The sequence below is a fragment of the Taudactylus pleione genome, unplaced genomic scaffold, assembly GCF_031769625.1.
Source record: "Taudactylus pleione unplaced genomic scaffold, aTauple2 ptg000946l, whole genome shotgun sequence".
NCBI lineage: Eukaryota > Metazoa > Chordata > Amphibia > Anura > Myobatrachidae > Taudactylus > Taudactylus pleione.
Genome location: NW_028285347.1, coordinates 3,751,206 through 3,778,544, shown reverse-complemented (window position 1 = coordinate 3,778,544; position 27,339 = coordinate 3,751,206). Strand labels below are relative to the sequence as shown.

The window sequence follows — 27,339 nt, the reverse complement described above, 5'->3', positions numbered from 1 at the left end:
TTTTAGAGTAATGTAAATTAAAAAAAAAGCTATAGCCTTTGAGCCAGTGGCTGCAGGACCTGGCATTCATTATACTAGTATGGGTCCATGGCCCCTTCTCCAGCTACAGATATTTGTGGCTGGAGTCTGCAGCAGCCTGCCCTGATGTAATTTATTCCCTTAGAAGCAGCATAGACACCTGGGACTCCTGGCGCATGCGCAGAAGCGCTGCCGCGTAACTGCGCATGCGCAGAGAGAGACAATGGGAGCCGCTTGGCGCTTGCTCGGTATAGCCGCGGCGCTTTTGTACGCATGCGCAGCCGAGTGATTCGCACAGTGCAGGTACTCTGTGTCTACGTCTCCCGTGATGCTCCGGGCTCGTCAGCCTCTGCAGCCAGCCAGTCAGTGTCATAGCTTCCGCGACTCGTAATGGCGGCTGAGTCCGGGGATAAGCAGTAGGGATCATTATATTCCGTGCAGTCTATGGGTGAGGAACTCTGTCTGCATGTGTTGGTCATCTTATGTGATTCCCTATAGGGTTTGTGCATGGTGCTATTGGGGATATCTCCCCCCTAGTATATGCTCGGTGCTACTCTATGGTTTAGCCTATGATAATATGCAAAGTTGTAATGGTCTGGCCATAGTGATGCCTGCAAATAATATATATAAATATATATATATATATATATATATACATACACACACACACACACACACTAATTGGCCTGCTGTTTCTTCCAAAGAGAGCTATGTAATCCATACCACCCCACTGAGGCCGTTCACTGTATGACCATTATATGCTAATGATTTTTCCACTTAATTTACAATTAAACTAACACCTTATTCAGCGTGGAAGTGTGTGCCTGGAAATATAGGGATCTAAACAGCCATATTTATATACGGCATCAAGTTTAATGCAGCACCTAATAAAGTACAAAATAAAGAAAGCTAAATTCAGATTATAGACTACGATTGGAAAGAAATGTATGATCTAAAGGGGTAGTTTGAAATGTATATGGTGCCGATCAGTCTGCTATATAGTAAGTGCAGGCAACTCGATTTTGGAGTACAATATGAAAATCAGTGGATTCCCCTAGCTCCAAGATTTGACTAACTATTCCTAAAAAGTTATATTATTATTGTTCACCCCGCCCAAGCTATCTCAATCCCGGTGACATGCCTTTTTATTACCTAGTGCTTTTGTTAATTCTATGTGGATTGATTAACCATCACCAACATTTTAGTAGGTGTACATGTGAATGTGCAGATTTATAGTTCCAACTCGTAGACAGGGATGGGGAACCTCAGGCCCAGGGGCTGTATAAGGCCTGCGGAATCATTTGGTCTGGCCCTCCGGAGCTTTTTTCTGGGCGTCTCATCTGGCTAGTAGGGTGCCTAGAACGGCAATCTGCTGCCAGAGTCTATGCAGCAGTGCCGCTTGAAGCTTCCTTAGGATGCTTCAGACGGTCACACCGCTGCCCTTACAGCTCCCCGGAGCATCTTCAGGATGCTCCAGGCATTGCTGTAATAACCAACGATTGTGGCCCCGCCCCTGAGTTGCATTACAGAGGGGCGTGGCCTGCACAGGCCTGTGAATAATGTAATATATATATCAAAATGGCCCTAGGCAGAAAAAAGGTTCCCCACCCCTGTCGTAGACCTTTGTTTCATCCTGTCATTTTAAGTCATGTGGTTTCTGTGTAATTGGGTTTATTCGGACAGATGAGCAGAGATAGTGAAGTTAAACGAATAGTTCTCGGGTTTGATACTAAATGCGCATGCATTGTTCTGGCTAAATTTACTTCTAATAGCGTTCTCTTAGCTTTAACCTTATGTTGGAGGTCTTGTTTTTCTGGTTGTGGATTTCCCGAGCAGTTTAGTGAGGGACGAGTTTCAGGTGACGGTTGTAGAACTTGAATGGATGGAGAAATGTTGATCCATACAGAAAAAATAATAGTATTTCTGGAAAACAGTGTGTGGAGATTAGGAAGTATAAGCTCTATTGCAGGATATTTGTTTAAAAGTGTGATGGAAGGAGGTGGTGGGGCAATAGTATTGGTGTCTAGATTTGGCTTGTGGGGCAGTGATAGACAAAGGAACTTAAGTGTAACCGTGGATACTGGATGAGAGACAACGAGATGTATGGAATGAGATAACCCCGGTATGTGTAGACGGCAAGAGAGTAGGATAATAATTTTAGTTTGAGAAAGGGCTACGTGTGAGTAAATTAGATGGATGTTATGTTAAATTGGGTTATTAATAAGGAATGTTGTTTGGGAATAAGGGGTGTGAGACTGGGAAGTGGTGACTGTATCATGCGGTGGGTAATAGATGGAACCTTATCACAGTAGTGTGGGTACAGATGGAGCACTATCCTTCGAGGTGTACAGTGTGAGCTAGTCACTGGTTGTGCTGCACACTAACATTGCTGGTATCAGCTCCTCTTCCTCACTTGGGCAAGTTACAGGTTGCCCTATGGGTCTCATTTTACTGTCAATTAAATATATGAATATTTCAAATATATATCAATTAGGTTGTGCTGCACAAGCTATGTCTTTTACAATCATTTGTCACTGAAAGTGTAGTGGATCCTTTATTATGGTACAAACCTCTAAACCGAGTCATTTCACTATGAGAGAATATATCTATATGGAATTGTAATGTATACTCTGTATTAGTCTTGTTACTGCTCTTGCACTCAGCTACTATAGTGCATGGCTTCACACAATTCGTTTCAGGCTTCTATGAGACATTGCATGTTGATAAAGGTCCATGAAGGTGGTTGTTCAGAAAACGTCAGAACTTAAGTTAATTGGAAATAAACATGTTCATTTTTTTACACTTTCAAAATACACAGCTAAAATTAATGAAACTTGCAAAATGGATGCAAATTTTTATGGAGAATGAGTTAATGTTCTTCGTGTCTATACATACAGAGAAAATCTTAAATCCATCACCCGACTAGGACCAAAGCCCATTCTCAGGTCTTCATGATGGACAGTGACCGGAATCACATGACTGAGAGGATACTAAACCTCACCTTAGAGATCATCTACCTGCTGACCGGAGAGGTGAGGGGGTTCTGGAATGTCACAGTAACATCATTACTCTCAGTCACAGCAACTGCAGAACATTATTACCAGTTATTTATATAGCGCACACATATTCCGCAGCGCTTTACAGAGAATATTTGTCCATTCACATCAGTCCCTGCCCCAGTGGAGCTTACAATCTATATTCCCTATCACATGCTCACACACTTCCACACTAGGATTAATTTTGTTGGGAGCCAGTTAACCTAGCAGTATATTTTTGGAGTATGGGAGGAAACCGGAGCACCCGGAGGAAACCCACGCAAGCACAGGGAGAATATACAAACTCTGCAAAGTTAGGGCTGCAGTGGGAAACGAACCCACGACCTCAGTGCTGTGAGGCAGTAATGCTAACCATTACACCATCTGTGCTGCCCTAAACATCACAGCGTTGTGACCCATCTTTTCACTATGATATTTAGTAGTACCTGCCTCCTCATTTAGGATTATGTACCATTGAAAAAGGATAATGAAAGAGAGATACCCATCAGCGGCCGTCCTTATGTATCGGGAAGATGGAGCAGGACCCAGAATTCCATGACTGTACCTCCATCTCACTCACTGATACATGAGAGAGACAATGAGCAAAAGATCCTGGAACTCACCAACAAGATCATTCAGCTGCTGACTGGAGAGGTGACTGCTGGGAATGGGACATTATACAGTAACACCAGGGGATGTGTCTGGGTGATGACTGGAGAGGTGACTGCTGGGAATGGGACATTATACAGTAACACCAGGGGATGTGTCTGGGTGATGACTGGAGAGGTGACTGCTGGGAATGGGACATTATACAGTAACACCAGGGGATGTGTCTGGGTGGTGACTGGAGAGGTGACTGCTGGGAATGGGACGTTATACAGTAACACCAGGGGATGTGTCTGGGTGGTGACTGGAGAGGTGACTGCTGGGAATGGGACATTATACAGTAACACCAGGGGATGTGTCTGGGTGATGACTGGAGAGGTGACTGCTGGGAATGGGACATTATACAGTAACACCAGGGGATGTGTCTGGGTGATGACTGGAGAGGTGACTGCTGGGAATGGGACGTTATACAGTAACACCAGGGGATGTGTCTGGGTGGTGACTGGAGAGGTGACTGCTGGGAATGGGACGTTATACAGTAACACCAGGGGATGTGTCTGGGTGGTGACTGGAGAGGTGACTGCTGGGAATGGGACATTATACAGTAACACCAGGGGATGTGTCTGGGTGATGACTGGAGAGGTGACTGCTGGGAATGGGACATTATACAGTAACACCAGGGGATGTGTCTGGGTGGTGACTGGAGAGGCGACTGCTGGGAATGAGGCATTATACAGTAACACCAGGGGATGTGTCTGGGTGATGACTGGAGAGGTGACTGCTGGGAATGGGACATTATACAGTAACACCAGGGGATGTGTCTGGGTGATGACTGGAGAGGTGACTGCTGGGAATGGGACGTTATACAGTAACACCAGGGGATGTGTCTGGGTGGTGACTGGAGAGGTGACTGCTGGGAATGGGACGTTATACAGTAACACCAGGGGATGTGTCTGGGTGGTGACTGGAGAGGTGACTGCTGGGAATGGGACGTTATACAGTAACACCAGGGGATGTGTCTGGGTGATGACTGGAGAGGTGACTGCTGGGAATGGGACATTATACAGTAACACCAGGGGATGTGTCTGGGTGATGACTGGAGAGGTGACTGCTGGGAATGGGACATTATACAGTAACACCAGGGGATGTGTCTGGGTGGTGACTGGAGAGGGGACTGCTGGGAATGGGACATTATACAGTAACACCAGGGGATGTGTCTGGGTGATGACTGGAGAGGTGACTGCTGGGAATGGGACATTATACAGTAACACCAGAGGATGTGTCTGGGTGATGACTGGAGAGGTGACTGCTGGGAATGGGACATTATACAGTAACACCAGGGGATGTGTCTGGGTGATGACTGGAGAGGTGACTGCTGGGAATGGGACATTATACAGTAACACCAGGGGATGTGTCTGGGTGGTGACTGGAGAGGGGACTGCTGGGAATGGGACATTATACAGTAACACCAGGGGATGTGTCTGGGTGGTGACTGGAGAGGGGACTGCTGGGAATGGGACATTATACAGTAACACCAGGGGATGTGTCTGGGTGATGACTGGAGAGGTGACTGCTGGGAATGGGACATTATACAGTAACACCAGGGGATGTGTCTGGGTGATGACTGGAGAGGTGACTGCTGGGAATGGGACATTATACAGTAACACCAGGGGATGTGTCTGGGTGGTGACTGGAGAGGCGACTGCTGGGAATGAGGCATTATACAGTAACACCAGGGGATGTGTCTGGGTGATGACTGGAGAGGTGACTGCTGGGAATGGGACATTATACAGTAACACCAGGGGATGTGTCTGGGTGATGACTGGAGAGGTGACTGCTGGGAATGGGACGTTATACAGTAACACCAGGGGATGTGTCTGGGTGGTGACTGGAGAGGTGACTGCTGGGAATGGGACGTTATACAGTAACACCAGGGGATGTGTCTGGGTGGTGACTGGAGAGGTGACTGCTGGGAATGGGACGTTATACAGTAACACCAGGGGATGTGTCTGGGTGATGACTGGAGAGGTGACTGCTGGGAATGGGACGTTATACAGTAACACCAGGGGATGTGTCTGGGTGATGACTGGAGAGGTGACTGCTGGGAATGGGACATTATACAGTAACACCAGGGGATGTGTCTGGGTGGTGACTGGAGAGGGGACTGCTGGGAATGGGACATTATACAGTAACACCAGGGGATGTGTCTGGGTGATGACTGGAGAGGTGACTGCTGGGAATGGGACATTATACAGTAACACCAGGGGCTGTGTCTGGGTGATGACTGGAGAGGTGACTGCTGGGAATGGGACATTATACAGTAACACCAGGGGATATGTCTGGGTTATGACTGGAGAGGTGACTGCTGGGGATGGGACATTATACAGTAACAGCAGGGGATGTGTCTGGGTGGTGACTGTATCATTGTGTGTGTCAGGTTCTTATAAGGTGTCAGGATGTCACTGTCTATCTCTGCACACAGGATATGCATTATTTGGAAGAACAAAAAAAATTCTACAATGAAGTGAAGGTGGAGACTTTTCAGCCACCAATTTCAGTGGGTAAGGGAAGATATATCTGTTATAAAGATTTTATCTAGTCCTTTAAGAAATGTTTCATTATACAAAGCAGTGACCTTGAGCTAAGCAATTACTGTTTATGCTACCAATCACTACTATATAGACACTGTGGGCCTGATTCAGCCCCGGACGCTAAGCCGCGGATGCATGCTATGGCCGATAATCGCACTTTTGCGTATGCGTCAATATCGCACTTTTGTGTATACGTCAATATGTGATGCGCGAGTCACTCACTGCGCTCGGGAATTGTGCCCTCGTAGTACAGACTGGACGCTAATTTTGAATAACAGTGCCGATTGTGGGTGGTAACGGGCAGGTGCTTGTGAACGGGGGAGTGGATGTGTGAACGCAGTCGTGTCTGGGCATTTTATGGGTGTGCATAATAAGCAAAGATGTGTCATTGCACACGTCACTTGGGTGTATTTCAGCCAGCACTGATCGCAGTGCTTGCGGCGGGGTAGGGTCTTCCTCAAGCGCTGCCTGCAGCTCCGATGGCTCTCGATGGTTCTGATTAATCACACACTTCCTGGAGATGACGTATGCTAAGAGAGAAAAGTGGGCATCTTTATACTGGCGTGTGTTCACTCTGCCGTCACTCTCTAAGACATAGAAGGCGTCCGTCCATCAGACAGTGCGATCGCGGCATTTGCATACCCGGCCCTTTCGGCTGCGTGAGAGCGCAGCTTAGCGTCCGGGCCTGAATCAGCTCCTGTGTTCAGTCACTGTGTGTGTTTTATACAGATGCATCCAGCAGCGTAAATACAGCAGAGAGATGTCCCAGCCCTCATAGTGGAAAGCAATGTACAGTGAAAGAGGAGGAGGAAGAGGATGACTATGATAGTACATTAGATTGTGAGGTAGGAAAAAGCCAGATTTGAATTAACCCATAAATCCTGCCTGATATATCATTTATTCTTGAGTTATTTTATATAAGGATAATGACATCAGTTTTCCCTGTACAGCTGCTGCTGCTGTGCCACCTAAAGTTGGGACCTTTTGTCATTCACTGCTCTGAAATTGTTGCTGTAGAATGGGGAAGAGATGAGCAGGGGGACCAGTGAAAAGCCACAATATCTGCGATGGGAGGCTCTCGCAGGTCCTCCACCCTGATTCTAAGCCATAGAATTTAGTGTGGGGTATCCATTTATCCCCTGTAATTCATGCTGTAAGATTGGAAGCACTGAGATTGCTGCCTTTGTGTTTAGGAAGTAATCGGGGGTCCAGAGACACTGGATTATATCCTGTCTGCCTCACTGTGATGCTGTGAATTGCAGCACTGACCATGAATAACAGATGCAGGAAGAGAAACCGTGTCTCTGGCCTCACAGAAGCAGAGAGCTGCCAAAGTAGAGCATATGGCAGTCGGGGGGTTAAAGGCAGCGCACTGAAATGTAATATGTCAGAACGCAGCGTTCCACAGCTCCATGTATCACACACTGTACTTCATAGACCCACCGTTCCCCTTCACACGATTGCATTTTCTCGCCCTGTCTTTTGCCCATGTATTAAAGCAGGACTCGACAAATTTTTGTAAAAATCTAGGAGCCATCTTAAAAGTTTAGGCGCCAGACCATCGTCCATTACCAAAATATATGAAAGGTTGTATAGACCACCACACGTGCCCTTTCAGTGCCCCCTCAACCTCCCCACATGCCATCAAATCTCCACACATGCCTCTTTAATGGTCATCAGATTCTGCAACATGCCCATACCAGCCCCTGTAATAGTGCCCCCAAAGGTAATGCTTCCTGTATTAGTGCCCCCAGTAGTAAGGCCCCTGTAATAGAGGCTCCTTGTAAAAGTGCCCCCAGTAGTAAGCCCCTTGTAATAGTGCCACACACACGTGCCCGTGGGGGGAGCCGGACGCTGGAGCTCAGGAGTGAGATGCTGCTGTGGGGAGTCGGGCGCCCGCTGGTAAAATCTCAGCGGGCGCCCGGCAAATGGAGCTTCCCTGCGACGGCCGAGGAAGGAGTGTGGCGGCGGGGGGGGGGACCCATGAAAAACTTTGTTGCCAGGGCTTAAATCTTAGTCGACCGGGAATTGTCGAGCCCTGTATTAAAGTCCTCCACATGTTCAAATATATTACACATTGGTCCTGCCCCATTGGAGTTTTCACTTTTCAGACTCACAGATTGGTTTATTATCTTTGCAATAGCAAAAAATGACCATTGTATTCTTGGAGTGTGAACGAGAACCAGAGCACTGAAAAGAGACGCATGAAATACACGGGGTGACCAAAAACTTCCACACCGATAGGGCCTTTGGCTGGCAATTGAACGCCTGACACCAGCGCTGTGAGACAGTGAGTGCGTATATTGCTAACCACTGTGCCACTGTGTTGCCCAGGTATCTCCAAAGTGTCGCTAAGAGGGGCAGGGCGCATTCTGCCCTTGAAAAATCGAGCAGGGTGCGGCACCCGGCTAAAACAGCCTAGCGGGATTGGAAAATAAGTAGGATACATGATGCTAAATAAAGTACTTGGGTGACACTATGTGTGATTCTAATATTTACCATCTGGAATTCCTATTATGCATTTATATTTTATACGTTGTGCTATTTTAGTGGGACAGCTTAGAAGATGTGAAGGTTGAGCTTTTAACTCAGAGTGATGATGCTGAGGAAATGTATGTGAAGGTGAAAGTTGAAAACGTCAGCACAGGTGAGTAATGAGCACTAAATACAGAGTCATGTATCTTCCCCGATCAGTTACTACAGAGATCTCCTAATCTACACCATGCTCTATCACTATACACTGATGAGGGAATAGTATTGTCTTAGTGGGGGAGTCAGTAGCCGCCAGCCTCAATGCAAATAACCCAGATACATTTTAACCAATCAGATGTTTGCTGTTATCAGTCCAATAAAAGCAGGTGTCTGGTAGCTATGACTGCTTATATCCTCTATACGTGCCATGTTGATGTATTATGTTATTCTGGAATTTAGATACACCGTATATAATTTAAAATGTATGTGTGTGTGTATATATATATATATATATATCTATATATATATATATTATATATATATATCTTTTTTTCTTTTTTTAATAATGGTCCTATCACTGGTGTGTGCAAAAGCATAGTTTCTCTGATTTTACACTTCCTCTTCCTGTATTTTTATACTTCAAATTTACCCGACATTGCAGCATTTTTTATTTATTTGTATCATTTGTGTGCTACCGAAAGTGTTCAGCACAGTAGCTCATGTTTTAGTACTTGCATTAGTTTAGTTTTGCATATCATAGTTCTAGTCATGTTGACTTGGATCCAGCAAGATAAGGGCTCATTTATTTTTAGTGCATATTTTGAAAAGATAACACACACACTGAGAAGTAATTGCAAGTAATGGAGCCCCAGAGGGGACAACAATGAATAGAACCAATCCAAATATTGCCAATAAATCAAATTAAATTCTGCACAAAAGCAAGTCTTCAGCCAGCCGATGATGAAGATGGTCATCCCGAGAACACTTAGCGGTGTCCTAACTAGACTTGTAGGCGATGAAGGCCAGTGTATGCGAAGAACGAGTGTTATATGATAGAAGTTGTTTGCACATAAGGAGGAGCAGGGTGGAATAGGGAGTGGATGAGGAGGAGGGGTTTTATATAAATGGGGATAGCAGTAGACTGTAGGATACAAATGTCTTGTGAGCCATACTTTGGAGAGGGAGACGTACTGAGTAAATTAGCTAGTGAAACATTCAGGATGTTAAGATCAAGAAGGGAGGTAATTGTCTGAAGGGGACGTGGTATGACTGAACTTGAAAGCAATAGAGAAGTCAAGCCAACGGAACAAAGTGCTTTGGAAGAGACCGTAGATATCCAATGATGAGACAAAGTCATCCACGTACATATAAATATCAGCTTTGGGGAATAAGTCCAATACGGTTGGAGGAGAGGAGGAGCACCAGTAGACTACTAATAGCCAACACGATAAAGAGCCAAAATATTGAGTTTGAGAAAACCACCTAACTGGAGGAGAGCTTAATGAGGGTGTCCTCCAAAAGGTCTAAATTTTAGAACATTCCCAAGAGATATGAAGCGGAGAACCAGTGACATAGCAGCATCTAGAACAGGAATACCTATATGCATTTTGCACAAAGTGTCAGGGCATCTGTACCAACTCAAAACTAGTTTATATTGCGTCTCTACCGCACAAGTGCTTGGAGAGCTGGCGCTGGCTACTTGGAATCTTCCTTTGCCCAGCTACTATCAAAGGTCACATTCCCAGGCTCTGATTAATAGCGTAAGTAAGGGTGTAAATCTGCAGAGGAGTTTATGTATCTGAGAGTGAGTATGTGTGGGAGAGTAGAGTGCCGGACTTCGTTCCTGAACGGGGCAAGTAAGGTTTCGCCCGTGCTATAACGAACCTATGAGTATTAAGATCCCTCAACACAAGGGAGGCCCCATTTCGCATGAAGGTCATTGAAAGAGTGCAGAATTTCTCTCATTCCCCAGTTTTCCCATGAGTGACACACCCTGGCATCTATTCACTGGCGGTGATTGTTACACCGAAGCTTCCCACCTGCTGGACACGGCACCCGGCAGGTTGTTTTAGCTGAAACAGCCTAGCAGGAGCGCTAAGAAGGGAATTGGTGGTATAGAAGAGGCCATTGTTGAGTTAGACTGTTTTTGAGATATTTCAAGTAGGTATAAGTGGGAAATATTATGGTGGGGTTGTGACCCAGGATATAACATTTGCTGGGATGTGCATTAACTGTTCCTCAATCCAAATTCCCTGCTTGTCCCCATGCCTCTGGTTAATTCTGATATTCCTCTTTTGTCCTACCTGGGGGACACTGTGACTGTGGTTTTAGAGGGGAGGCTATTGGGTTGTTTGTTAAAATTGTATTTTAGGGAGTCTGAGATCCTCTGGTGCCTGCCCCTGTAAAGTATATTTAATTTTAAATTAGGACACGTGACACCCAACACAAACTTCCATTATGCGGGACAGTACATCCAAGAGCCACCTAGACACACATTCTTAGGAAGAGAGTTCATCTTGGGAACCCCAAGCCGGTTATTTTGATCTTGGCAAAAGGGGAGTTGTAAAGGTAAAGAATATATGCTGGTAACAGATTGGACCCTGTCCCGTATGCTGGGCATACACTCTGAGATAAAATGCATGTCAGACCGACAGCCGTTTTATCTGACAAGCTGAAGCCATCAGATATAATGGCCATACACTGAGATGTTTCACAGTGTATATGGTCATGATATCTGCGTTCCTTTTCCCCTCATTTCCTGTGAGGGAACAGAAAAAGGTTGGATGTGGCAGCACATACACTGCCAGATGCAGCCGACTAATTATCAAATCTTTTGGATGTGCTGGACGATTTCGGCATGTTCGACAGACCGATGACTAGTGGTCGGTCTCGGCATTACACTGTACACTTATCTAAACAATCCCCTGGTATCCTGCGGATGGGCCAGATAATTGTATACTGCATGCACACCAGCTATAAATTCTCAACCTTGTCAAAGGCCTTCTCAGTGTCTGGTTACAGAAGAATCGTAGGAATTGGTGGTTGAGATATTTTGGATTAATAAAAGGACTATAGTAGTATTAGTGCAGGCATAAAGCCCACTCGGCCGCTATGAATGAGTTTGGCAGCAGTGACTTAAATATATTCACCAAAATTTTAGTAAATAGCGTCACAGTGATGATTAGCAGGTTAATTGGCTGGCCGTTTGGACACTGAGAGGTCCTTGGCGGCTCTTAGAAATGACAGATCTTGGCTTTGAGTAATTGCAGCAATAACGCGGATTGGTCAGAGACAACATTGCAGGCCTCTAATAAAAGAGAGGCAAGATTCCCCACGAGAGGTCATATAATGGTAAAGCCGTCTGACCAAGACTTTATACCTAATAGGGGATGTAGTTATGGCCGCCGGTCACAATCCCGACTGCAGAATGCCGGCAAAGGATTTATGATGGGTGTCGAAATACCGAGGTACGTCCTGGGCGCCTGTCCTGTTAGCCGCCGGGGGGGGGTTTAGGGCAGTTAGCAGGGTTACCGTTGTCTTGGGGGGGAGTTTAGTATTAGGCACCCCTAAGGGAGGGTTAGATCACTTACCTGCCGCTGTCGGGATTTCAATCCCATTCCCTTAATAGCCTCTACTCATTTTCCCAGTGTAGACTGTTTCTCTAGGTTATCTGTCCTCTACCAGGGAGCTGGATCCTAGTTGGATATAAGTTAATAGCTTCTTGTTTGTCTGTATCATAACAGTAGGGCCCAACTCTGCTAGATGGGAGGTCTGCAAGTCCCCAATTTTTTTTTTTTTTCTACAGTTCCTCAATATGTCCTAATATTGGTTTTACGTTTTATTTTTGGAAGGTGCCTTGTTTAATGCACTTCCTGCTCATAACGCATTTGTGTGCTCTCCAGACAGGTGTTTTATGTATTCACCACAGGCCTCCTCTAGTTGGGCTTTTCAGTCTGTCATGTAAGAGGGATTCATTGAATTTCCATCGCAGAGGGGGTTTGAGCAAGGGAGAGTTCAAGGAAGACTGGGGGTGGTCAGACCACATCATTAGTCCAATCAAAGTTGCTTTAGCTAGATGTGTCCCATAAACAAATGGTCTATTCAGGAATAAGTCCCATGCGAGTGTAAAAAAAAAAAAAAATTAGTGCAGACTCGAGCTGTGACATGCAGTATCTGCCCCACATCCGGTGGGTGTTCAATCCTGGCCAAATTATAGATTACAGACTGGGGCATGATTTCTTCTTGTCCCTTGAAAGATTCCACAATATCTCCATAACCTGCACACCTTCTTTCATACCTTCTCCAGTCTCATAGAACCATTATCATGATGCAATACTAACTTTAGACTGTAGATGGTGCCAGCAGGATAAGTATTAAAGGTTTGACCAGTATGTGGCAGTAACTTTACATCCTATTATTCTAACAGAATAGAACAATAAGCCGTCTGTTTCCCTTCTGTTTTATCCATGTCTAGTTCAGCATCCTCTATGAATGTTTTAGAATCTTAACACTACATGGGTTCATACATAAAGTTACAGTGCATTACCTTTATAAATAGTCTTAAGGTGCCCACACACATAGCGATCTGCACACGATCCCACGATGTGTGCGATTTCCCCTGAACTCTCCCCCGGCAGCTCCTACACACGATTTGGAGTAAACAGCATAAGATCTATCGCGCTTCTTAACTTTTTTTTTCCCAGTGCATTTTGTCCCAGATTGTCAGATCTGCCCTACTGCACGGCAATGCGCGACCAGCGGGGACGCGCATCGCATCGTCATCGTGAGTTAGGTCTCACGATTTCCTCACGATTTGGCCATGTTTTACACGATCCGTCGGAATCGGCCAGATCGTGTAAAATATCGCTATGTGTGTGGACACCTTTAGGTGGGGAATAGGAAAATGGGGCAGAGACTTAGGGGTATATTTACTAAAGTATGGTTTTATAGAAGTGGAGATGTTGCCTATAGCAACTAATCACATTCAACTTTATCTAGCACCTTCTAGAACAGTGTTTCTCAAACTCTGTCCTCAGGACCCCCACACACGTTTTCCAGGTCACCCAGCAGGAGCACAGGTGTACTCATTACTCACTGGCACATTTTAAAAGCTCCACAGGTGGAGCTAATTGTTTCACTTGTGATTCTGTGAGGAGACCTGGAAAACATGCACTGTTTGGGGTCCTGAGGACCGAATTTGAGAACCTGTGTTTTAGAAGCTAGAATGTGATTGGGTTACTATGGGCAACAACTCCACTTCTAAAAGCCAGGCACTTTAGTAAGTATACCACTTATAGTTGGGAGGAGCGTGTCCTAGCTCTCTGTAGAAGCACTATGTGTAAGCTATGTGCAACACAACCAGTATTTCCCTGCATGCAATGTGCTCCCCTTGCATTGCAACATGGTTTGTCCAGGTGTAAATTGCTCCTTTTCTGTTTTATATGCTTCTGACTGCATAAGGCTCACAATGGTTAATAAGAGTAGAAAATATGTGCAGAGATATGTGCCTAAATGCCGTCACTCTATATCTCTACTTGTTAGGTAAAACATTAATATTTTAAAGTTCTTATGTTGCATATAACCCTAAATATCCCTTTTTAATCATGTTACGTGTATGTTTGATCTCGCTTTAATGAAATTACTGTGAATTATTATGAATTGCTCCTGTCACAAGGGCTCAATATGGGGAAGGAAGAGTGATGGTCTTTCTGCATGTCACATGTTGTCCACACATGGAACACACAGATCCTCTAATTGCGGTTTCTGTTCCTGCAGATAAATCCAGCCATTGTGGATCACAAGAGAGATGTACCAGCCCCCTCTCCGCAGCGCTTTGTAAACAAGAAGAGGATGACCTCTCCGTGCTGGTGGGGGTTACTTGGTTGTAACTTGCTGTAAAATGCAACTAAACTAAATATAAATGATAGCATTTATTTTACCAATCCATGGGTAATGTACCTGCATACAGGATAAGGTGATAAAAGGGTACTTTATAAGGATTTTACCAGTATCCACCTCACCTAAGAGGCAGCTATAATGATGAGGTCTCACCAAGTGGGTGGTGGCGCAGCTGCTTTAGTTCTGACTGTCACACTGCTGTCTTGTATTGCTTTGGCTGGGTTATTATCTGTGTTCATGTGTCAGCACTTTTACCTGGACACAGGTAAATCTGCTTCTCTAATAGTTTTAAATGCAAGCGGAATAAATCTAGCCATTGTCATAGTCTTACGGGTCACCGGATTGGAGAATAGCTTGTCCATTGGGGAATGTCTGTGGTTCCGAGCTGACCAGAGCTAATGTCTTCTCTGTTTCTGCTGGGACGCTATGGTTGTGTGTGTGTATATATATATATGTATGTGTGTATGTATGTATGTATATATATATATATATATATACATACTTATAGTTGCTAATTAATCCATTTTACTTTGTATTCTTGTCTTTTTTTTTTTTTTTTCTTTTCTGGTATTAGAAGAAAGACCTAAACATCGTAGAAGTAGGGATTAGTTCACAGTCTGAAGACGAAGTAATGATTAACATTAAAGAGGAGGAGATTGCTGTAGAAATCAGTGAAGGTGAGTGACAAACATAAGCTATGGAAAAGAGTCTCACATCAGTTCAGTCACTACAATAATCTCTTCTACAGGCATTTCATTAGACCAGGCAAAAACATTTGCAGGACATGGATGGCAAAGTTTGATGGCCATTTTGTCTTGTTGAGCAAGAGTAAATAAATCTATTACCAGTTTATTGCCGTTCGAAAACATCCACCTGATATGGAATATTCACGTAGTGGGGGAAGGATTTCATCCCTAAAGGAGGATGTCCTTATTGTCTGTTGTACAGGGAGTGGATGCTGTTACACTCCTACAGTTGTCAAAAGAGGAACTTGCATGGTCACTAGCTATTATAAAGTTTGAGAGCCATTACATTACGAGATAAATACACTATAACTGTCTTCCAGATATTACTAGCAAGCTAATGGTTTGGAGAGACTGGAGATTTGTGATCCTATTTCTTATGCTGCCCATCCACTAGCAGACTTGTCCCTGAAAGATGAAAGATCAAAAGATCTTCACAAATCGTTCATCAATTCTTGATGATCGTTATCGTTCATGTACATGAACGATTGCACAAAACGACCATAGACCAACGATTTTCAAAGCAGTTGTTAATAAAAGGGGGCTGAAATATTTATTTAAATCTATATATGTTTATATGGTGGTCGTTCCGGCGTTGAAAACATGGACCGATGCATGAACGATTACACGATAACTATGTCCAATAACGACTAATTGACGGGCAAAACAGGACGATGCAAACGACCAGCGGGATCGCGCATCGCTGGTCGTTTAGGACATTTTACTGCCCGATTTGCGGACGATTTCCAAGCGATTGAGCGATAACGATGGCCGTTATCGCCCAGTCGCTAGGTTTAATCGCCTAGTGCAGAGGTTCCCAAACTTTTTTTTAATCACGGTGCCCTAGTGCATCAGAATTGTTTTCACGGCACCCCTAAGCCAAAAGTTTGTTATTGAGAAATTCAGAAATAAATGTAGTACAGTAGTGTTCATTCTAGCACCCTGAACCTGGCACAACCTGTGCAGTTCCTCTTTCCTGCCTGGAGTGTCGCTCTCTGCTGTGGTGTTTCTAGCACACTCTGGTCTGTAGCTCAGCAGTTTGTTGCATCAGCTGAGTACGTCAGAAGCACCAGAGCCTAGAGCGACACTTCAGGCAGGAAAGAGGAACTGCACTGGTTGTGACATGTGTAGGGTGCTAGAATGAACACTAGTACAGTGAAGTAAATTGTGCTGACCTGTCATCCTTAGGTTCAGTTATGTGGTGGGGACAGGTTTGCACTTCTATTTGTGCACATATTTACATTACATTGACCATAAAGAATTTGATTTGGTGCTGGACCACCAACCTGAGGCACCCCTGCAAGTCTCCCGAGGCACCCCAGGGTGCCACGGCGCACAGTTTGAGAACCACTGGCCTAGTGGATGGGCAGCATTAGTTTGTTAACCTTCTGGATGCTGTAACTATTTTTACTGGATTTTGGCATAGCATGTCCTTGTACAATCAGTATTTTATTAATTTTCAGGAAAACAAAATATACAGAGGTTGTTTTAAGGTTTAAAGAAAAAAAAATGCAATTAGACTGTTTTGATTTGTAAATATATTTTTATTTTACTTTCAGCTGCTGGATACAGTAGAAATACAGCGGAGATGTATCCTGTTCAAGTTCCAAAGCTTGAAACGGAAGCTGCTGAATATTCCCCAGAAAAATGCCCGAATGTCCCAAGCAAACTTCCAAGTTTTGAGGCGTCCACAAATGGATCAATACACTCAAGTTTCTCTAATACCCCGGACAGCGGTACACCGGGGACAATTAACGCCGAAACTGAAAACTTTATTTGCAGCGAGTGTGGAGACAGTTTTCCCACAAAACCGCAGCTTACGTCGCACCAGAAAATTCACACGGGAGAGAAGCCATTTGTTTGCTCTCAATGCGGGAAAGGCTTCACTCGTAATACAGTTCTCGTGGAACACATGAGGCTTCACACAGGAGAAAAACCATACGCCTGCTCTGCGTGCGGGCAGAGGTTTATCAGCAATGGGCAACGCATTAGACACGAGAGGCTCCACACAGGAGAAAAGCCTTATGTGTGCAACGTATGTGGCAAGGGTTTCACCCGTAACACCATTCTTGTAGAACACAAGAGAATTCACACAGGAGAGAAACCCTATCCCTGTTCAGAATGTGGAAAGTGCTTCACATCCAACTCTCAGCTCGTTAAACATATAAAATATCACAGAGGGGAAAAACCTCACGCGTGTTTAGAGTGTGGCAAACGGTTCATTAGCAATGGGTTGCTTGTTATACATCAGAGAATTCACACAGGAGAGAAACCATTTGTCTGTCTGGACTGTGGGAAGGCATTTGCCCGTAACGCCATCCTCCAAGAGCACATGCGGATTCACTCAGGGGAAAAGCCATTTGAATGCAAAGAGTGTGGAAAACGATTCACTTCTAATTCACATCTAGGCAAGCATCAGAAAAACCACAGAGGGGAAAAACCACATGCGTGTCCCGATTGTGGGAAGAGGTTTATATGCAATGCGCTCCTTATAATACATTACAGAAGTCACACTGGCGAGAAACCGTTTGTTTGTAACGAGTGTGGAAAATGCTTTGCCAAAAAAGGAAGCCTCGTCACACATCAGAGGATTCACACCGGGGAAAAGCTCTTCGTCTGTGCCGACTGCGGGAAAGGCTTTGCCCAGGGTTCCGATCTAGTAGCTCATCGGCGGATTCACACCGGAGAGAAACCATATGAGTGCCCCGAGTGCGGGAAGAGATTCACCCAAAACTCCCAACTGGTCGTGCATCAGAAAAATCACACGGGAGAGAAACCTTACGCCTGTTCCGTTTGTGAGAAAAGCTTCACGACTAAGGGCAGTCTGGTCACTCATCAGAGAATTCACACGGGGGAGAAGATGTTCACATGTTCCACATGCAACAAAGGCTTCACCAGTAACTCGAAGCTCGTCATCCACGAGCGAGCTCACACGGGAGAGAAACCATTTATCTGTTCTGAATGCGGGAAGGGATTTGTCAGTAACTCCGTTCTGATTGTTCATAAGAAACTTCATGAGGAAAAACAATGAATATACACATTTGTCAGATTAATAATCAGGTTACTGTTACTTTAGGTCGGTGCTTCTTGAACTGGAAGCTTACTGGTAAGGTTCGTTTGCCAGAATAGAATTGACATGAGTGGGTTTGAAGAGAGAGGGAGATGGAGGGGAGATAAGTGAGTTGAATTGGGGAGTGGAAACCATAGGTACACATGTAACTGAGAAGCAATTCATACATATGATATACGCCGCAGTTGGCCACTTCTCGCCATATCGCAGTCGCACAGGGTCTTCTGTGAGTAGGTGGCGCTAATGCAAAGTCCAACAGTGCATTGTTGTCTATTAGAGTATAGAGCAATCTGTTAATCTCAAAGGTACTTTGATATATAGATATCTATCTAGTTATATAGACCTGTATACGTGTTTATTTAGAGCCCATGTCTTTTAGTTTTCTGGGTGGTGTATGATGAAGTGGTAAGTGGGAGCAGGATCACTGTGTGTACAAGTTTACCATCCGCTAATGTGTATTTGTACACCCCTCGGTGAGTGCAGTTCTGTTTCATAAAGGTGAGATTGGGTTCTTGCTTCAGATAATTGTGTGAAGCTTGGTGCGTACAGGGCCTGAGAGCCCGCTGCATTACAGGACTCTTGTTAAAAGGAATTTGCATGTTTCAAAGGCGTTTAAGCAACAATCATTTTATATGCTAATTTAAAAATATATGTATTCAATATATTTACTTGTTATAAAATATGCTGATATTTCTTTCATTCATTGCCTTTATTAGTAGTAGCAGCTGTAAAATCGGCCATGGCTATTTTTTCAGAAATAAATATTACTAGGAAGGGTACATTTATTGGCTTTCTTTTAACCAAGTTTATTACTAGGAATGGAGTTCCATGGATTGGTTCTATCAAGCAAAGTAATGAAATAGGATAATAGGACCTAGTGTAAAGATATATAAAATTATAATTTGGCAAAAACAAAGAAAAAGAAAAGATTTATACGTCTGGTGCACTTAAGGGATTCCAGTAGTTTGAATCAATTTTAATTTCTTAATAAAACATAACTTTTATTGTTGTTACTTAAAATTAGAGGTCCTAAAGAGTAAAAGGCGAAATAATGAAAATAATAGAGTTAGATAAATGTGATATGTATATATACACATATAAATACAATTAGGAAGAAAAAGTGATACTTAAAATAACACCTGTAGTTAGTCTATTGTACGCATAAATAATATTGATCAGGATATATATAATGTACTGGTCGTCTTTTATTTCCTTTATTTATTTCTTCAGTATACCAAAATTCATGGGAAATATACTCCCAGGTACTGTCTGTGTCAGTGTTAGGTTTCCAATAGCAATTAAACTAGTAACTTTTTATTAGCAGTTCATGTCTCGAAACACTGTAACAGTTGAATAGGATATTAAATATTGTTAGTAAGTATCGTTCACAGAGTTCAACTGTATCAGTTCTCCCATCTTCATGGTCTATTTACCTAATAGATTTAACAGTCACATGTTGGTTATTCCTATTTTGAAGCCACTGTGCTGCAGTTATATCTCTGCTTCCAGCCGTTAGCAGATGTGCTGGATATGTTCCCAGGTTTCAGCTCCCCTTAAAATTAACTGTGTTTTTATAATCACGGTACAGTAATATCAATACTGGGGCAGCTGTTCTGTCTGCATACCTATATTGGTATTTTAATCATATATTTATATGTTACAGTTGCAGATTTTAGTTCCCTTAGGAACTTACTGTATTTTATAGTGAAATACTAGATGGTGTTAATTTACAGATTCTGCTGTTAAATATCAAATACTGTTATTGGTTACCTATGTAGCTCCGTGTGCAATTTATGTTACAATATCAAACGTAGCTATTAATTGCCTATATGGCTCCGTGTACACGCTATAATATCATATCGGCTATTATATGCCATTTAGCGTTAGTGCGTATAGTCACAAACAGTACTCATACATCCTGATCTAAATCACAAACATATATTCAGCATTTTGTAGCATTCAATTGTGCTACTAAGACCAGCGGTAGCGTGCGGTGCTGACGCGCGTTTCGCCAGTAAATGGCTTTATCAAAGCAGCACTGCTGCTAGCGTACTAACGCTAAACGGCATATAATAGCCGATATGATATTATAGCGTGTACACGGAGCCATATAGGCAATTAATAGCTACGTTTGATATTGTAACATAAATTGCACACGGAGCTACATAGGTAACCAATAACAGTATTTGATATTTAACAGCAGAATCTGTAAATTAACACCATCTAGTATTTCACTATAAAATACAGTAAGTTCCTAAGGGAACTAAAATCTGCAACTGTAACATATAAATATATGATTAAAATACCAATATAGGTATGCAGACAGAACAGCTGCCCCAGTATTGATATTACTGTACCGTGATTATAAAAACACAGTTAATTTTAAGGGGAGCTGAAACCTGGGAACATATCCAGCACATCTGCTAACGGCTGGAAGCAGAGATATAACTGCAGCACAGTGGCTTCAAAATAGGAATAACCAACATGTGACTGTTAAATCTATTAGGTAAATAGACCATGAAGATGGGAGAACTGATACAGTTGAACTCTGTGAACGATACTTACTAACAATATTTAATATCCTATTCAACTGTTACAGTGTTTCGAGACATGAACTGCTAATAAAAAGTTACTAGTTTAATTGCTATTGGAAACCTAACACTGACACAGACAGTACCTGGGAGTATATTTCCCATGAATTTTGGTATACTGAAGAAATAAATAAAGGAAATAAAAGACGACCAGTACATTATATATATCCTGATCAATATTATTTATGCGTACAATAGACTAACTACAGGTGTTATTTTAAGTATCACTTTTTCTTCCTAATTGTATTTATATGTGTATATATACATATCACATTTATCTAACTCTATTATTTTCATTATTTCGCCTTTTACTCTTTAGGACCTCTAATTTTAAGTAACAACAATAAAAGTTATGTTTTATTAAGAAATTAAAATTGATTCAAACTACTGGAATCCCTTAAGTGCACCAGACGTATAAATCTTTTCTTTTTCTTTGTTTTTGCTAATTTACTCTAAGATTGTCAGGTAGCACCTTCATATATAAACATAATATTGTCTGAATAAATATTTATGAAGTGTTAGGGTATGGGAGAATAACCGACATTTTATTTCGGTAGTGAAAAGATGAATAGATACGGTTGGTGCGAGATCTCATTTTGTGTGTTTGTCTAAAATTATAATTTGTTTATATGGTTCCACAAAGTGTCCGTGGCCCTGTAGAGACAAATTAATGTAGAACGCACAAATAATTCAATATATTCCAACAGAGAGTACACAGGGGAAAATCACAGTCAGAGATATGTAACTGGGAGGACAGACAGGATCAGCACTGTGATTGAATAAGGGTGCACTGGAGACATGGATAGTGTAGGGTGAACACGAGGATGATGCGGTTGAGTCTGATTGGCGATATAGGAAGATGAGATGAGCAAATTTCCCCCACCACCCCCCTCTTGTGCTCTGACGGTGATCAAAGGTAGGGCGTATGGATAGTGGGCACTTAGTAAACCTAGCCCTGTGTATCCAGAGGTGTCTGCAAGCAAAGCCAGGGAGCAAATTCTGGTGGTTAATTTTGTTACCCCTTGACACCATTAGCCCCTGTTGCCATCATCCTCACATTCTCCCTGAACTCCAGTGTCTCCTACAGTAGTTTTGGGTGTCCAGACACCTGCGATAGTAGGATTTGGAAGCATGAGCAGCAGGGTGTTTCCCGGTCAGTGGTGTTCACTAGAATGTCACTAATGCCTAAGGAAGATATAATTACTTCTTCAGGGTCCATAGGGCTTCACAGGGAGACCATTGGGTTGTAGGTGGGACCTGGAGGACCGGACACCAACAGCAAAGCTTTTCAATCCCAGGATGCTCCGATCTTTCCCCCTATACCCCGCCCACAGCCTGAGGGCACTTCAGTTTTCGTTGGTGTCTTGCAGGAGCTGGATCACCATTATAACAGAGGGCTGCATTAAGCAGCCCAAGCTTTAATTTTATGATTTCATTTACTTTGTACGAGCAGCATCGGACGTCTGTGCTGCCACCCCATCACCCCTCCACGGCGCCGTGACACCAAGCCTGTGCTAGGTACTGCCGGCGGGGCTCCGAGGGGGACTAGCTAGCAGGCTCCCCGGACCCCAGACTGCAGCCCGGAATCCAGGGGACAGGTAAGGCGGAACCCCGTTAGCAGGGACCTGCGTCTCAGTGCAGTCTTGCCTCCGGTCTCAGGAGACAGACCGGAGGCGCTGATATGGACACTGGCTCGCCCACTAGACCACCGGGGCATAACGATACTGGTATAGAGGCATATTTTAGAGGCCAGGGGACCAGGTGGTTAATGTCAGCCAGGGGATAAGGTGCTCTCCCTGCAGCCCCTCCCCCAGCTCAGGGCACCTTTCCACTGCGGTCTTGGTGTTCCCTGAGCTGCTTTTCCCTCACCCTTCGCCCTCTCAGAGAAGCACGGCAGACATTTTAGGCAAGCAGGTCTCTGGGAAACGCTGGGCCCAGTTTCCCTGTATACCTCTCCCACGGGCCAAGTTATACAGCGCTATATCCTACCATCCAGTGTGGTCTGTGTAGTTGTAATGGTTTTTTTTGCATTTGTATGTGACTTGTGCTAGGGCTAATCTCTATTTTCTATACTGTCAGCTTATACCTTTCTCTTTATTCTACTATACCGTGACATACTAAGGTATTTGGAGGTTCATTGTACCTCAAATCTGCTACATAAGTGTGAGGACTTTCACATACTATATACTGCGGTTGCACACTACACTGCCATATATAGCGCGGTTGCACACTACACTGCCATATATAGCGCGGTTGCACACTACACTGCCATATATAGCGCGGTTGCACACTACACTGCCATATATAGCGCGGTTGCACACTACACTGCCATATATAGCGCGGTTGCACACTACACTGCCATATGTAGCGCGGTTGCACACTACACTGCAATATGTAGCGCGGTTGCACACTACATTGTGCCATATTACACATATTGCAAGGTGTTCATTGCATTGTATCATACTGTGTATTTTGTTATTCTTGTGACTGTGGCTGGCAGAGGAAAGAATAACAAGCAGCCTGGAGCTGCTCCTCCTACTCTGGTGTCTTGTAAGTCCTGCTCTGCGGGCTTAGCCACAGAGGGACCTCATTCAGGATGGTCTCTGCATTAATTGTTACACAGCCACACTCTCCCTGAGGACCCACCTTGGGCTGCCTTTTCGCAAATGCTGGCAAAACTTGCGGACCAAGTAGCAGTCCCCGTGGTAGCTCCCCCTATGGCATGGCCACAGCAAGTACCCCCTGCAAATCCTTTGCCTCTCCTATGGATAAGACATACTGTCTACCTCAGTATAGAGTTTGGCTAATATCTCGATGGGTTTTCGGCAAATATTGCAAAAAGAGAAAACTTTACCTACTATACACACTATATTTTCCCAATTCACACCGTTATCTGATTCTGAGATATCATCTGGGATGGCAGAAGACACTGCCTCTCACTCTGACTCCGTCTCAGGAGAAGAGGAGCCACCCTCTAAACCAGGGAAGGGGAACTTCAGGCCCGGGGGCCGTATAAGGCCTGTGGAATCATTTGGTATGGCCCCCTGAGCTTTTTTCTGGTAGCCTCAACAGGGTGTCTAGAATGACACCTTGCAGCCAGAATCTATGCAGCAGTGCCGTCTGGAGCGTTCATAGAACGCTTCAGGTGGTCACACTCCTGCCCTTACAGCTCCATGAAGCATCCTGAGGATGCTCCGGGCATTGTTGTAATCACTGGCGATTGTGGCCCTGCCCCTGTGTAATGTCACATGGAGGGGATGTGGCCTCCACCGGGCCCACGAATTATGATTTTATATTAATCTCTCATCTCCAAATGGCCCTCGGCAGATAAAAGGTTCCCCACCCCTGCTCTAAACTAAATATACCTGCTCTTGTGAGAGCTATTAAAAGTATTCTACAAAAAGAACCTGCTCCTAAGAAAATCATGCACTTTTTAAGCAACAAAAGGTTGTTTCTACTTCAGGGTCCATAGGGGGTCCACAGGGTTGACCTTGGGGTATAGCTGGATCTGGATCCATGGGCACCACGCAGTTAAAGCTTTAGCTGCTCCCAGGATGCACTTGGGTCCGTCCTCCTCTATACCCCGCCCCCGGCCACAGCACCTCAGTTTGAGTTGGTGCCCGGCCGGAGTCGGGTCACCTGCGCAGGGGGGCTGCAGGAGCAGCCCCCAAAAGCTTTCTATTTTTATTTAAAAAAAAAAAAAGAGCCTGTTAGATTTTTATTTTAATACAGAGGCTCTAGTGTGGCAGCGACGGGCTGTCTATGCAGACGCCCACGCTGCCGCTCTCCTTCCCCGCTGGCGCCGCGACGCCAGTACTGCACTGGGGATCGCGGCGGGAGGCCAGAGTCCGTACTAGCCGGACTCTGGGTCCCTCCCTGGACTGCTGCCGGAGTCGCCGGGGACAAGGTAAGCCGCGAGTCGCCGATTAGCGGCGGCTCGCGGGTTTTGCCTGCAGATGCAGTCCTTTGCCCCCGGTCCTAGGGGACAGACCGGGGGCCGCTAGCGGCGGCGGCGGGCTCCCCCTCTGAGGAGGAATAACCCGTGGGACCACTAGACCACCAGGGATATATGGCAAGCGGGATGCCGGCAAGCCCTGGGGTTAATATGCTAGCCAGGGGAGGAAGCCTTCCCTGTCAGCGGCTCCTCCCCTCAGCTCAGCGCGCCTTTCAGCACGGAGTCTGGCGTCGCTGAGCTGCAGCTACTCGGCCACTCCTCCCCTGAGGTCTCCAGCGGCCATTTTCTCACAGTGGCAGCGCAGATCTTCAGGGAGCACGCGGACCGGTCCCCCTGTGTACCTCTCCCCTGATTAAGGACAGCGTACACAGCACTATAGCCCTCCCAGACACTGAATCTGGGCAGGTTGATTGTAGTGGAAAGGTGCAGTGAGTATATCTTCCTGCATGGTATGTGACTTTTGCTAGTGCTGCCTGTTTGTGTCTTTTTTCTACTTACTGTCAGCTTATACCTATCCCTTTACTTCTCCTACAAGCCCTACAGGTGTGTGGGGGAGGGGCGTTTCTACTGACCTCACTTATATAGATCACGTATTTGTGAGGTCCGTCACATACAGTTGTGTGCTACTCAGTGCCATATTGTGGGCTGTTGTTCAGCACACCGGTGAGTGCGTTTTACTTCTACCCTGGTGCCAGATATATAATATATTCTGTCATGTCAGACGAGGAGGTTGAGCGCTCAGTGGCTCCGGTGTTGGCCTCCTGCGGACGCTGTTCTGCAGGAGTAGATAGGGAGGATTTGTCACAGGATGGCCTGTGTAGTCGATGCCAGGTGGCTCCTGGCCCATCCAGACCTTCTCTGGCGCAGGAACCACCGTGGGCGATATTTTCTCAAGTGCTGTTGTCTATTGCGGACCGTCTATCGGTCCCGACTGCTCTCCCTACTAGGTCGTTGTCCCAGCCGACCATCCCCCATTCCCCGGGTGTCCCGCAGTTATTGCGGAGTCCTCCTGGGTCTCAGTCGGTGGGTCCCTATGCGGGGTCAGGCTTCCCCTGTGCCGCAGCAGCCTGTGGTACCTTTTCAGGCCCCTATGGTGACCCCTCCACCCTGGGTGGATGTGCTCTCCAACTCCGTGCAAAATTTGGCGGCCGCTTCCTCAGCTTTTCAGTCAATGTTGCAGACTGACATGCCTTCTAGGATTTCAAAACGCCCACTCATGACACGGGCTGCTCAGGTATCGGACTCAGAGGGTTCCTCAGATGATGGGGAGGTCCCTGATGACACTGACTCGGACGCCTCGGTCCAGGAAATGGATACCAAGTCGTCCATTAATGTGCGAGCACTAGTTAGGGCGGTGCGAGCTATTCTTCTTATAGAGGATGAGGCATCGGTTCCTAAGTCGAAGTTTCCTAGTTTCAAAAAAACTAAGGTGGCTTCTGCGGTGTTTCCCCTGTCGGATCAGTTGACGGATCATATGGCGGTAGCTTGGCAGGCGCCCAGTAAGAGATTCCTTCCTCAGAAGCGGTTGGCTTCTAATTACCCCTTCCCTGAGGCACATTGTAAAAAATGGGAAACTCCACCGGCGGTGGATTCCCATGTCACCCGTTTAACTCGGGGCGCCACCTTACCATTACCGTCGATATCCTCGCTGAAGGATCCCACGGACAGGAAAGTTGAGACTTGCTTAAAGTCTATTTACTCCCTCTCCGGGGCGGTGGCCCGACCGTCCATGGCCATCTCCTGGGTGGCCAAGGCCATTGAGGGGTGGGCCAATGCATTGGAAGATACCTTCCCGGACGACGCTCCGGATGTCCAGCGGGCATTGTTGGGACAAATGAGGGACGCTGCTTCTTACATTGGAGAAGCTTCTTTAGATGCTAGTCTGCTGACCTCGCTGGTATCGGCTGCAGCGGTGTCTGCCCGCCGATCCTTATGGTTGCGGTCCTGGAGAGCGGACTCTGATTCAAAGAAAGGTCTGGAGGCCTTACCTTTCAATGGGGAATTACTATTTGGTCCGGACTTGGACAAAATAGTGGACACCCTGGCTAAATCCAAGTCGGCCTTCCTCCCTTCGGCGGCACTGCCTGCTAAGGTTTGGAGTTCGGCTTTTCGTTCCTTTCGGGTTCAGGGTAAGGCGAAAGGTCAGTCCTTCCCGAGACAGTCTGCGAGTAAGACGGCCTCTAAACCCAAGAAGCAAGCCTGGAGTGCTCGGCGCCCTTCTTCCAAGCAGGAAGATAAACCTGCGGCCTGATGGGACGGGCCTCCCTCTGGGGGACCTCAGAGTGGGAGGCCGACTTCTTCTATTTGCCCAGTGCTGGCACAATACCACCACGGATGCCTGGGTTCGAGAAGTGGTCTCC

General features: G+C 45.3%; 1 protein-coding gene across 1 annotated transcript in view; it reads left to right on the top strand.

Annotated features, from left to right (window-relative positions):
• The first annotated feature begins 285 nt into the window (after positions 1 to 285).
• LOC148473282 (uncharacterized) overlaps positions 286 to 27,339 on the top strand; it is a 57,613-nt gene continuing 30,559 nt past the window's right edge. The window contains exons 1-9 of the mRNA XM_088459909.1: positions 286 to 466; positions 2,916 to 3,050; positions 3,516 to 3,707; positions 6,142 to 6,220; positions 6,980 to 7,095; positions 8,801 to 8,897; positions 14,498 to 14,589; positions 15,195 to 15,297; positions 16,923 to 18,391. Of these exons, the coding sequence (XP_088316035.1) occupies positions 2,970 to 3,050; positions 3,516 to 3,707; positions 6,142 to 6,220; positions 6,980 to 7,095; positions 8,801 to 8,897; positions 14,498 to 14,589; positions 15,195 to 15,297; positions 16,923 to 18,391 (2,229 nt within the window). The 5' untranslated portion in view covers positions 286 to 466; positions 2,916 to 2,969. The remainder of the gene's footprint in view (positions 467 to 2,915; positions 3,051 to 3,515; positions 3,708 to 6,141; positions 6,221 to 6,979; positions 7,096 to 8,800; positions 8,898 to 14,497; positions 14,590 to 15,194; positions 15,298 to 16,922; positions 18,392 to 27,339) is intronic.